General features: G+C 42.2%; 1 protein-coding gene across 1 annotated transcript in view; it reads left to right on the forward strand.

Moving 5' to 3' along the window:
• Positions 1–12628, forward strand: part of Cdh17 (cadherin 17) — a 62292-nt gene that overhangs the window by 33437 nt on the left and 16227 nt on the right. The window contains exons 10-12 of the mRNA XM_047546156.1: positions 2552–2628; positions 4594–4785; positions 9379–9623. Coding sequence (XP_047402112.1) covers positions 2552–2628; positions 4594–4785; positions 9379–9623 — 514 coding nt within the window. The remainder of the gene's footprint in view (positions 1–2551; positions 2629–4593; positions 4786–9378; positions 9624–12628) is intronic.

Below are 12628 nucleotides of genomic sequence, written 5' to 3' on the forward strand. Positions count from 1 at the left end.
TGCCAATCCCCCCAAAACCAAAGGCTGAATGTTTTACCTGATAAGTGGGTGATGATATATAATGGGGGTGGAGAGGTAGGAGGTAAGAGAAGAATGGAGGAACTTTAGATTAAGTTGAGGGAAATGAGGGGGGTATGAAAAATGGTGGAATAAGGCAGACATCATTATCCTATGTACATGTATGATTACACAAATGGTATGAATCTACATGGTGCACAACCATAGAAACAAAATGATGTACCCCATTTGTGTACAATGAATCAAAATGTAGTCTGCAAAAAATAAAAATAAAATAAAAATAAATTTAAAAAATAGTAAAAAAAAAAAAAAGTAAGTATAATAAACCATCCCTGTCAATGATGAATAGACAATTTTACACTATTAGTCATTCATTCTTTCAGCAGTATTGATCACTTACCTTATTTGAGACACTGAGCAAGGTATTGGAAAGACCCAGCTGAAGTAGACCCAGTGTCTGTCTTCCAAGAGGTCTCCTTCTGGGAGAAGAGATGGACACATGAATTAATCAATTGCAGGGAACACCTACACACAGCTCGCAAAGGAAAGGAGTGGCTAAGTGGAGGGAGAAATCGGGGAAGGCTTTCTGCAGGACTGTCACTGAGCTAAGTTTTGAAGAATGAATGCGACAAGTTACAAAAGTGCGTAAGACTTATGGAGGAGTGGGGATCCCTTGTACAAAGACATCGGGACCCGAGGTAGTTGGAGATTACAAGTATAAAGTAGAAATCAAATTGCTAATTATTTGTGTGCATGAGTACATCTAGAGAAAACACGGACCAGATTATAAAATGTGTGTATTGATGGAATTAATGTTCAATTGTGTACTATAGATAATTAGACTAGGTTATAATTAACATAGTTTTACATTAATCCATGAAGGCCATTAAGCTGGGGAGACCCACTGCTGGCCCAAAGAAAGGTTTTACCAACTCAGTCGGTCAGCAAGTTCAGAACCTGGAAGCTGCAAAGGTTCAGAGGCCTGGACCCCACTTTAATTGATATTAGTCTGCTTATATTTAGATTATTAGAGCACACCTGGCACATGTTCCATGCATGAAGCACAAGTTCTAGAGTTAGACCACCTGCATAGAGTAGTCAGGATCCTAGCATGAAATGGAAGGCCTTCTCAAAAGGAGTAACAAAAAATTTTAAAGAAGGATTATTTGTAAAGGTCATGGGCAGGGCTAAGGGAAACCAGTCAGAGGTATAAAGCAGGGGAGGAGGCTTTTACTGCTCTGAAGCCTGAGAGGATGAGGGGAGGACGCTTTCCCCAAGGGAGCAAAGACTTGTGTTGATAGCTGGGAAAGAGGGACACCTCAGTCCCTTGCCCCCTGCCCTTCCCTCAGTCCTGTGGAGCCTCCCATTGGCAGAACCCAACTGTTACCCACAGGGCAGCGACACCCACTGATGCTGTTGATGAGGTCAGCCCTGGTGGCACAGAGCAGGCAGTGACAGGGAGGACAAAAACAGCACGTGGAATTGAATCGGGGCCCCACCACTAGTGGCCTTGGGCAGGTTTCCTGATTTCTCTATCCCTTGGTGTCCTCAGTTTTTAAATGGGAGTGATCACAGTGACTACATCCTGAAGTTAGTGTGAGGATGAAGTGGGTACAGCAGATTAGACGCTTCACATGTGCCTGGTGCAGGGATCACTAACAATCGGTATTGGGTTGAGAACTTCTGTTCTGTGCTCCTCCACCTTGGGTAGGTAGATAAGCGGAGGCACAGAGGCGCTGGGTGCTGCCCACATCCACACGTCTGATAAGTGGGATCCAGAGTCAGGTCTTAACCATTACACAGTACAGGGTGCTGGGCTGCAGCCCCAACAAAGAACCTGCCATTTTTCTTGTCATTCTGGCTCTCTCCTCAGGAATCCTATCCCCACCTTCACTCCATGATGATTTTGGATCTAGGATCAACCTGCCGTCTGATTAGGTCTTTGGAATGTTAGATCCACCCCTTAAAGCCTGCGCCATTTCCTCAGGGTTCCACAAACTACCTCTTCACTTCCTTTGGATAATTGTACGACTTTCTCCCTGACTTGGAGGGGAGAGAGTCAATGCCCTTGAACCTACCCATCCCAGAGGATAGAGCTGATGTGGGGAAGAACTGTCCCAAGAAGGAAAGATAGCTCCTGGGATACCTCAGGGAAGGCTTTCTGGAATGGTCGTTTTGCACAGAACTTTGAAGACTGCATATATTTCACTAATCAGAAGAGGAAAGTTGCTCTCTTCAACAGGAACCACCCTCCTCAGGGGCAAGCCTTCCCCAAGGTGGCAGCAGGTGGAGGGCAATGGAAAGCCCATGAAAACTTCTGTCTGGTCTTTCTTGGGCTCACACCTCCCCCTCGGTGATCTACCTGTGGGTGCAGGTGGGGAGCGAGCATCCTTTTTCCACATAATTGCGCGTCAGTTGTGAAATTGTGCCTATGGTTGTCATCATCTGGCCAATTTTTCCTTACAGGTTTTAATTTATGTGATTTTAATGCATGATTTGCAGTGAAAATTTCTGTGACATGATTATTTTTCAGATTTCAAGACCCTCTGTTTTGTGCAAATCAATGTCATTGATATCAATGATCAGATTCCCATCTTTGAAAAGTCAGATGTGAGTAGCTTTCACCATTTGTTTTTTCTCTACTTGGTTCACATTACTTAATCCTGACTTCTAGGATAGAAACACAGACAACAGTTAAGGAAAATACCAGCCATGACAGGTAGCCTTTGTCAATGACCCAGTCATAAACATAGACACCATCTTTAGTGGAAATCTTCAGGGAACAATAACATTCATTGTTGTAGGATCTGGGAATGAATGTTTATAAACTCCTGCCAACAGCTCATTCATTCTAAGGGCTGCTTAAAAGCTACAACCACAATCTTTGTCAAATTGAAAGGAGCTGAATGGTTGTTTGCAGTTTATTGTTAGAGATTTTGTGTGTGTATATTGGACAATTAGTAGATTGATAGTTCTCAATCAAGCATTTTGAATCAAAAATTTAGTACTTGGAATACTAGTGACTTAAACTCATTCTGCAATATTCGAGTAAAAGATGAATTAAATCCCTGGCTTAAATGGAAGAAAAAAAATGTGCTCAAGATATTTGCAAGAGTTAGAAGAATCGGGCATACAAGAGAAAAGACCAGTATAGAACATTGAGAAAAATGCAAATTACTGTTTTTTGTCATTAGTACAGGTGTGAGACTTGGTGACGGCTTTCCCACTGCTTCCTTTGAAAGGAATGTCTGTATATTTTGAAGGATAGAGAAGCCCATTTGACTAGATTATTATGTCATGTTTGAAGTCAGTTATGAGGAGGTCCAGAGGCCTCTCATGATGTTCATAAATCAAAACGGGGACAAGGCTGTGACAAAGAAGGGGATTGATTGATGATGGGGATTGGAATGGTAAGAGGTGTGACTGAACGTGTCTTGTCTAACAGGCATGAGGTTAAGCAAGTATAAAATAAAGAACCTGTTTCTTCTCAGCCTCCATTACTTCAGCATCTTTTTCCTTTCCCAATATGGTGATTTCCCTGCATTTCGTCTAGACAGCAGTTTTTAGATTGAGGTAAAAATCCTGCTGTGGATGTCTCAAAAGCTTAGAAATGCAGAGCTGGCTGTGGTGGGGGAATATGCTTCCTTCATTGCAGTGACCCTTTCCTGGGTCCTCCCAGGTGCATCTTTAAGATCTTGATGCTAGGAGAGATGACTGGGGGATTTTCAGGGAGTAGGGAATGGTTTAGGCCAGTGACTAATAGCACTGGCTTTGGAGTTGGACACACATGGCTTTGGATACCGATTCTGTGACTCACTGGTTGTGTGATCCTGGGTGGCTTTAACCTGTCCATGCCTTTGCTCCTCTGTCAAATGGAGAGAACATAGCTATGTTGCTTATATTTATTGAGCACTATGTACCAGATATTCAGGGGCTTTACATGCATTATCTTTCTTAATCCCCACAGCAAGCCTGAAATAGGTTCTATTACTGTCTCCATTAAACAGATGATCAAACTGACAGCCAAGGGAAGTACCTTGCTTCCAGCCATTCAACTAACAAATGGCAAGTTTACGCAGTGCTTTGACTCCCAAGTTCAAGCTCTTAAGCTCTATTCTTTGGTTAAGAATTAATTGAAATAATGTATGAAATACATTAAATAATTAAAATGTATGAAATGAACAATTTATTAAATATTAGTAAAATTAAAAATAACATGAAAAGTGCCTGTCACATTGTAGGTACTCAACATATTGTAGCTATTTTTATTATTATGTTATTGCTGTTAAAATAATATGATCATTAAACACAGTGGATGTCAGAGTGGGAATCTGTTTTGGAATCCTACCAGAAGATCTCTGAAATGTTGTACTTCTCTGTATCCTGGATATTGGTTCATGAACGTGACTGATGTTAAAATCAACCACAACATATTCATCAATACGAAAACATGCTGGGGAAATATCAGTGCAAACTATGACTTGTGTTCATTCTGAAATCAGGGACAAGTTTGCCCTTGGACAATTAATACTTGATGGCAAAGGACATTCTCATTTCCTTCTGTTTCCTTTGTAGTATGGAAACCTGACTCTCCCTGAAGACACAGCGGTTGGGACCATCATCTTAACCATTCAAGCCACTGATGATGACGAGCCATTTACGGGAAGTTCTAAAATCCTGTATCGGATTATTCAAGGAGACGATGAAGGAAGACTGGGAGTTGACACAGATCCCCACACCAATAGGGGATATGTCACAATCAAAAAGGTAAATAGCCATTTAATGCATTTATTTTTTGCGGATTAATTTACTTAAGATTGTATGAAGACATATCAGCAAAGGGGACACATTTTCAGTGACCTCTCAGGCATGATGGTCAACTCCCGGCCTCCTTAGTCTGCGTGACAGGTTCGCTAGATGACTTGTTTGTCGGTAGCTCTCAGTGTCATCCAGTATACTTAATGCCTTCCTCGGGGAGAGAGAGAACACTTGCCGTTAAAAAGGGCCAGAGGTACAGAAATAGAGAATCTGCACGAGTGACTGACGACTGAAGGACTGCAGTGTAGTGGGCTGGAGGCTGTAAAGGAAGGTTCTGGAGGACAGTTTTGAGCCACAATAAAGGAAAGCTGAAAGTAGAGGCTAATAATAAAGACTGAATAAAATAATTTCACAGAAAATGAATCAAAGCAAAGGGAAAAAAGTGCTAGGGCTGAATCAAGCCCTGGGACTGCGTCTTAGAATTCCAGTGACATTGTTGCCATATGTCCCTCCTCTGACCAAGGGCGGTGCTGGGTTTTGGCTGTGGAGAGGTCTGTGTTTGGATCACTGGAAGCCCAGCATTCTGGGAAAGGCCAATTTTAAAAAAGACGCCATTACAACCCCTGCTTCTGTTTGCAGCTGTCTGTTTGGAGAAAACCTCAGAAGGAAAGGAGAAGGTGCTGTCCGAGTAGGGGCTCAGGCAGCATGGGGTGTGCCTCTTTTGTACAGGAGAAGGGCAGCTTCTCTCCCATTCTTCCCCAGGTCCAGTGCTCTCTCGTGATCTAAGGAAGACAGAGACCTGCCCATCTCAACGACTCCCATATCAACATATTTTTATGGTGGCTTATTGTGAACCAACCTAAGCTAATTTGGTCACTGGTGGTGAATAGGCACTTTTAGGGAGAAGTTGATGACCTCAATTATTAGGGGTAGGTGAGCGCTTTGGCAGCCTCCTACGTAGCCTTGACATGAGCTGGTGCGTTACAGTAGAGCAGGCCTCTGACCAAACATCCTTATTTTGTGTGTGGTTTGTATTTCAAGTGTCTTGAATATTGTCTGGCACATGGTAGAGGTTCAATAAATATTGCTTAACTGAAGGAACAGTTGAAATCTGCCCATATACACTTAATAGTCACATCACAATTATTCAACCTGTGCTTTGGGCCCTGAAAGTCCAAGCTTTCTGCCCTTTGGACACTGTAATAATAGTACTCAAGCAGTAGGAGTTATCTGAGTGTGCATGGGAAGATGACCTTGAGAACACAGTTAGAGCAATTAGAGCCCTGAAACTCTGTTAGGTACAAGCTGCTGAGCCAGCCAGAGACTTCTACCGCTGTTGGTAAGAGAGACGCTGTCTTTGAAAGTTTTGTTGTTGTTGTTTTGTTTTAGTTTTCAGTAGTGCTAGGGATTGAACCCAGGGCCTCGTGTATTCTAAGCACTTGCCCTACCACTGGGCTACTCCCCAGTCCCACCCAAGAGATGCTGTCTTTGGAACCAAACTAAGGTGATTTTTTGGTTGTTTTTGGTACTGGGGATTGAACCCAGTCCTTTTTACTTTTTCATTTTGAGACAGAGCCTCACTAAGTTGCTTAGGACCTCACTGAGTTGCTGAGAGGACCCTCCTGCCTCAGCCTCATGAGTGGCTGGGATTACAGGCATGTGCCACCATGCTAAGCCAGACTAAGGATCTTTAATAGCAATAGTACCTCTAAGAAAATCTCTTAAGATCACTTTACTAATTAGCAAACCTTCTAGTGCTGATGGAGGTGGTGCTGGCTGGAGGACTATAGTAGCTCTCTAGTAACAACCAATCCTCAGGTGTGGATTCTAGATCAGGAGACACCAAATGATAGTCAACAGAATGTAGAAAAAAGTGACTAACACAGGTGTTCCTACTGTTTCTGCCGAAGTATTTTAAAGTACAGACTTCATAATGTGGTTTCTTAAGTATGGCTTAGTCTTATTCCTGTGTCCTTACGAAGCTGTCAAGGAGCTACCAACGCACATGCTAGGTAAATACTACGTCACTGAGATGTCCTCAGTGCTCAGCTAGGTTTCTTAATCATAATTCTATCCAAGGCAGAATTCCATTATCTAAATTACGGGTGGGCAGGTCACTATCTTCCCTCACATCCCTAGAGAGCTCTAGTCCTGGGGGAGATTTCACTTGTTGGAATTACAAGGAAATTACACTGGGGAACTCACGCCTGACAACATGAGTCATTTTGCTTCATGAAGGATTTGATCCCTGTATTTCTCACACTGCCCCCGAGGGAAGCAGGAGTAAGTCCCACTGTAAATGCCCACTTTCTCATCTCCCTGCTTGATGAAAATGTTAAATGTCCCCATCTGGGGCTCTTCTCCCTCAGTATCTTCTCTCCAGGCTGAATCTAAATCACTGGTTTGACCTCTCAGGCAGGTTGTGGCAGGAACAGGAGTTGCAGCTTACCTGAAGGGTGCATCCCAAGAGGCTGTGACGGTCTCTTGATGTGACTTTGCAGCTCATCCCTGCACATCCCCTGTCGGGAAAGGCCATCATGTGGCTTGATGAGGGTTGGTCCTGATTCAGCTTTGCTGATTATCATTTGCTAATTTAGTACCTTTCATTTCTAATTCTTTCTCTGGCAGATTTGATTAGGTATTGTTTAGGTGTGGAAGTAAAGCAGATGAAGTACCCAGTGATAGGCTGCTCCTTTGTCATTTGTCCCTCCGTTCTGTAAGTGTGTAAGGCGCACTGACACTGCCACCTGACTCTGCTCCATTCCCTGGTTTGAAGCCAGTCCTCGTGCAATTGCTCCTAGAGTCCCTGGCAAGTGAGGATAAAGGCCCAGCTTCTTGACTTGATGTCACAGTCCTCTCTGCCAGCCGTTTCCTCTCAGCCTCACACATTCTTTTCTTTCTCATTTCTTTATCCCTTTGCCTCTTGGACTATACAGATGGTATGGAAAAGTCAGGCAGGAGACTCAGGACCCATTTGGCGGTGAGGATGGACGGGCCTCCTCTGCCTGAGCATACAAACAGCTCTGCTCTCTGCCCAGGCCTGGACTTGACTATACCCGCACAAGAAACAGAGAGCTGTGTCCTTAGCCTGCATGGTAGGGTAGTTAATGAAGTTCAAGTACTATCTATTTTTGTCCTTTGTTTTTGACTTTCTTCAAAAGAAAGTCTGCCTTCCTGCTGGGTCTACCAGGCCTATGTTTCAGTTGGATACCACTGTCAATGTCCCCTGAGATGGGGAGCTCTTGGGCCTCTGTCTAAGCGAGAGTCCTATCAGACACATGTGGTGATCTTGAGGTCATCAAGGCGTCATTCTTTGCAGAGAGGAGGTGCTTATCTCTAGGAACAACCTCTTTTATATCCTGACTGGCTAACACAATTTTATATCATATATTTGAACAAATGTCAGTGCTTCTTATATTCTGTCTCAAATGTCTATGAGTTACATAATTCTTCCTCTTTCACAAGATATTTTCTCATTGCCCTTGTAAACTAGTTGTGCATAGGGAGAGGGGTTTCTGGAGGATGGGGATGTCATCTGGAATCTTCTTTCCACTGAACCCTCAACGACCAAGCCTTTCTTCCCTTTATATTTCCTGACCGACATACTACATACGGGTACTGTATGTCAGGGACGAGGTAGGAAGTGAGGAGAAATAGAATTCTTTCTCTCATGGAGCCATTAGTTAGTGAAGATCCAAAATAGCCAAACAATTAGAATCCCAGGTTAGGTGCTGTGAGATTACAGAGGACATGACCCAGTTGCAGTTAGAGGGGGGTCAGGGAAGACATAAGAGGAGGGATAGCATTGAGCCAAGCCCTCGTGAGGTCTGTGCCAATACCATCAGACCTCAGTTTTTTCTTAATGAAAAGATGTTGCCATTTGTGTTCAATTGATAGGAAATTGATATAAACTAAGGTTTAAGGTCAGTTCATCAAGAAATCCTGGTTCCTCCAGAACTGGAAAAGTGAATAGGGTAGTGCAGTTTCCATTATCCAAAATAGACTTTTTGGGCTTTGCATGGGTCCCTTCATACTTTGGGGTACCTTTTGAGAATCTGATAAAAGCTCCATTCTCTCCCTTTAAAAAAAAATCACATATGTACTATAGAAAAAATATTTCTGTCATTGGTAACCCTATCTGTTACATTCCTTTTCATACTAAACTGAAACTGGATTCTTGAGTTTCATGTCCTGGCAAGAGAGCAAATCGTCTATATTTTAGTTTTCTCTGCTCTCCTCTCCCACCCTCCCTGAACTTAAAGTCTTTTATTTGGCGACTTGGGTCCTGAAGTCACCTCGAAAGATTTCTTCATATTTCAAACTATCCTCTGAGAACTGTCTTGAGAGAATCAATAAGTTTCTGCTGAATGAATGAAGTGTCCCAGGGCTGAGTGCATTTGAGGAGAGTCACAGTGCACATTAGCATATTGAAAACTCTGGTAAGTCCTGCGTAAGGACTTCTTCATGGTTCTGCTATTCTGAGAGTTGGAACAACTGACAACAGAGTAAAGAACCACTACTCTGTATGAGAGTTTAAAGGTTTAGAGGGAATGACTCTTTTAAGGAACAAAATATAACCCAGGTTTTCTCCCCTATCCACAGCCTCTTGACTTTGAAACAGCAGCTTTTTCCAGCATCGTGTTCAAAGCAGAAAATCCTGAGCCTCTTGTGTCTGGAGTAACATACAACGCAAGTTCTTTTGCCTCGTTCAAACTTATTGTAACAGATGTGAATGAAGCGCCCGTATTTTCCCAGGATGTATTCCAAGGGAAAGTCAAAGAGGATGTTGCTGTTGGCACTAAAGTGGGCAATGTGACTGCCTGGGATCCTGAAGGTTTGGCCATCAGGTACAGGGAACAGGGCTGGGTAGACCTTGTGGCCTGGGGCAACCACAGCCAGAGGGATGAGGAGTGAGGGGAAGGTAAGCTGGCTCCAGGGCTCTCTCCTGAGCTAGCAGCCAACTATCTGTGGCCTCAGCCAGGCATATGCTTCAGACAAGTGGGAGGCAGCATCAGGTTTGGTTCTAGCCAAGGGCTGGTGAGTGGAAGGTATGAAATTCACCTCCCAGAGTGAGAGCCAGGTCCTGTGTCTGAGTCGGTCATGGGGGCTGGGAAGAGATTCCAGCCCCTAAGGTGGGCTACAGTCCTAAACAGAAAGAAGCAAAAGCCCAACTAAACAGATGAGGCCACCATAGAGGGTTAAGAGAATCTTCTGGATATAGGGTGCTTACATTCCTAGGCTTTCCAGGGAACTGGTCTAGGGCAGCAAGACTCATACCACACCCTACCCATAGAAGGGCTAATGCTGAAGGTGAAGTGGCTAAACAAAATATGTTAATATTTCCATCTTAGCAACTCTTAATCATTTTTTAAAGTGTGATAGAACCTATATGGATTTGCCTTAAAAATGTGCAATGATCATTTGCTCAAGATATGTGCATATATACCTATCTAAATAGTACACAGTCTTCAATATCATATAGTTAAGCATATAGATAGGTCTTGAACTCAGATCTTTTGCTTCAATTGTATAACATTTCCTGTATTGTCTATGGCATAACAAACATTGGTTTTGCCACTGGTCTGGCTTAACTAATACATACGGTTACAAATGACAATTTCCCAAGTTTCTCTAAACTTCTGAGGACGATCTTTTATTCCATTGAGCTATCCTTTAAGCATTTAGAATGAGTTTTAAGGTCTTTTTGGATTATCTGTCATGGAGTATATTAGTCCAGTTTTCATTACCATAAACAAATACCTGAGATAGGCTAACTTTATGGTTTGGAAGGTTCAAGGACATGGCACCAGCATTGGCTGGGCTTTGCTGAGGGCCTCATGGCCGCATGGCTCATCACAACAGTAGGAGTGTGTGCAAGGGAAGAGATCATATTGCCTGACAGGAAGCTGGAGAGATTGGGTTCCAATGGGCACATCCCCAATTGACCCAAGGACCTCCAACTTTGCCCCACTAACCAAAGGGCCCACCTCCCAACATCACCACACTGACTACCAACACATGAACCCATGGGGGACAAACTCAAATCAAAGCTAGAAGAGTTAGCATCTGCTGTTTTATTCTGTACTTCTCTAGTTTTGGAGAGAGAAAAAGAAACAGGAGGTTTACTACATAGTGTAGTGTAGATACTGTACTATATATATCAGAGTCACAGATTATGATGGGGAGCAAAATTTCTAAATTACACAGTCATTGTCTAACAAATGCTTCTACCTCCTTCATGAAAATGCCATGAAAATCATTAGTTCAAAATGAGTGAATAAAAATTTTAGTTTGTAAGTGGGGAAAAACAAAAACAATTAAGAAAATTTCTCTGATGGATCAAGGGAAGCATGTACATACCAGGAAGTTGGAGTCAGGCAGTTGAGGTCAGCAAGGGAGACTGAGAAGGGTCCTGGAAGACAAATGAAAAGTGTATCTCAGGAATGATCAATAAGTTCAGATGCAAGTAATAAGTCAGTAAAGAATTAAGGATGACTCACATTTTTGGCCTGGATAATTTAGTTCTCCAGCTCCATACATTTAGAATCCATCAGCAAATATTGTAGATTCTTTTGTTGAAATATAACCAGAATCTAAATGCTTCTCACTCCTCCCATATGGACCAACCCACTAACTTCTCAGCTGTGGATCCATCTTTGTCCCCACCATGCCCTATACTACTGTGTCAATTCACTGCTCTGCAGTCAGTGAGCTTTTTAAAAAAAGCAAGTCATTCCAAGTTTTCTGAGGAATCTCCATACTGCTTTCCACAGTGGTTGCACCCATTTGCAGTTCCACCAGCAATGTATGATTGTACCTTTTTCCCCACATCCTCGTCAACATTTATTGTTGGTTTATACCCAATGGACTTAAAATCGGCATACTACAGTGATGCAGCCACATCATTGTTTATAGCAGCTCAATTCACAATAGCTAAACTATGGAGCCAACCTAAGTGCCCTTCAACAGATGAATTGATAAAGAAAATGTGCTATATACTCATAATGGATTATTATTCAGTCATAAAAACTTTAAGACATTTGCTGGAAAAATGAATGGATCTGGAGACTACTATGCTAAGTGAAATCAGTCAATCCCCCCCAAATCAAAGGTCAAATGTTTTCTCTGATATGCAGATGATAACTCATAATGAGAGGGTCGGGTAGGGAAGAATAGAAATACTTTGGATTAGACAAAGGAGAATGAAGGGAAGCGAGGGGGAATGGGAAAAGGAAAGATAGTAGAATGAATAGGACATTACTATATCCTTGTGTGCATATATTACATGCCCAGTGTAATGCTACATCACATACAACCAGAAGAATTAGAAGTTTTACTCCACATATGAATAATATGTCAAAATATATCCTACTTTCATGTATAACTAATAACACATAAAAAATTTTTAAAAGCAAGCCAAATCACCTGACTCCTCTTTCCAAGTCCTCAGAAAAATTCTCACTTCTTTCAGGGTATAATTCAAGTACAAAGAGAGTTCTTGTTCAGTACCCATGTACACGATGCTTGGCACATACATTATACTTAAAAGGGAAAAATTTAAGCATAATTTTGATCATTTTATTCCTGGACATGTAGGCTGTTTTCAGCATTTTTCATCATAGAAAATATTTTGAATATATGTGTGTATGTAATCTTTAAACTTCTATTATGTATTTAGGTAAGTGATCCAGGAGTGAGAGTATTTAGTCTAAATATCTGGACATCTCTATAGCCTTGATGTGTTGCTTTCCAAAGGGCTGTACCTATTGATCTTCCATAGCTCAGGTCTCGTCTCTCAAATTCGTCTTTCAAACCTCTACCAATGAGTTCCATGTAGAACACAAATATGACT

This window comes from Sciurus carolinensis, chromosome 1, assembly GCF_902686445.1.
Source record: "Sciurus carolinensis chromosome 1, mSciCar1.2, whole genome shotgun sequence".
Taxonomy (NCBI): domain Eukaryota; kingdom Metazoa; phylum Chordata; class Mammalia; order Rodentia; family Sciuridae; genus Sciurus; species Sciurus carolinensis.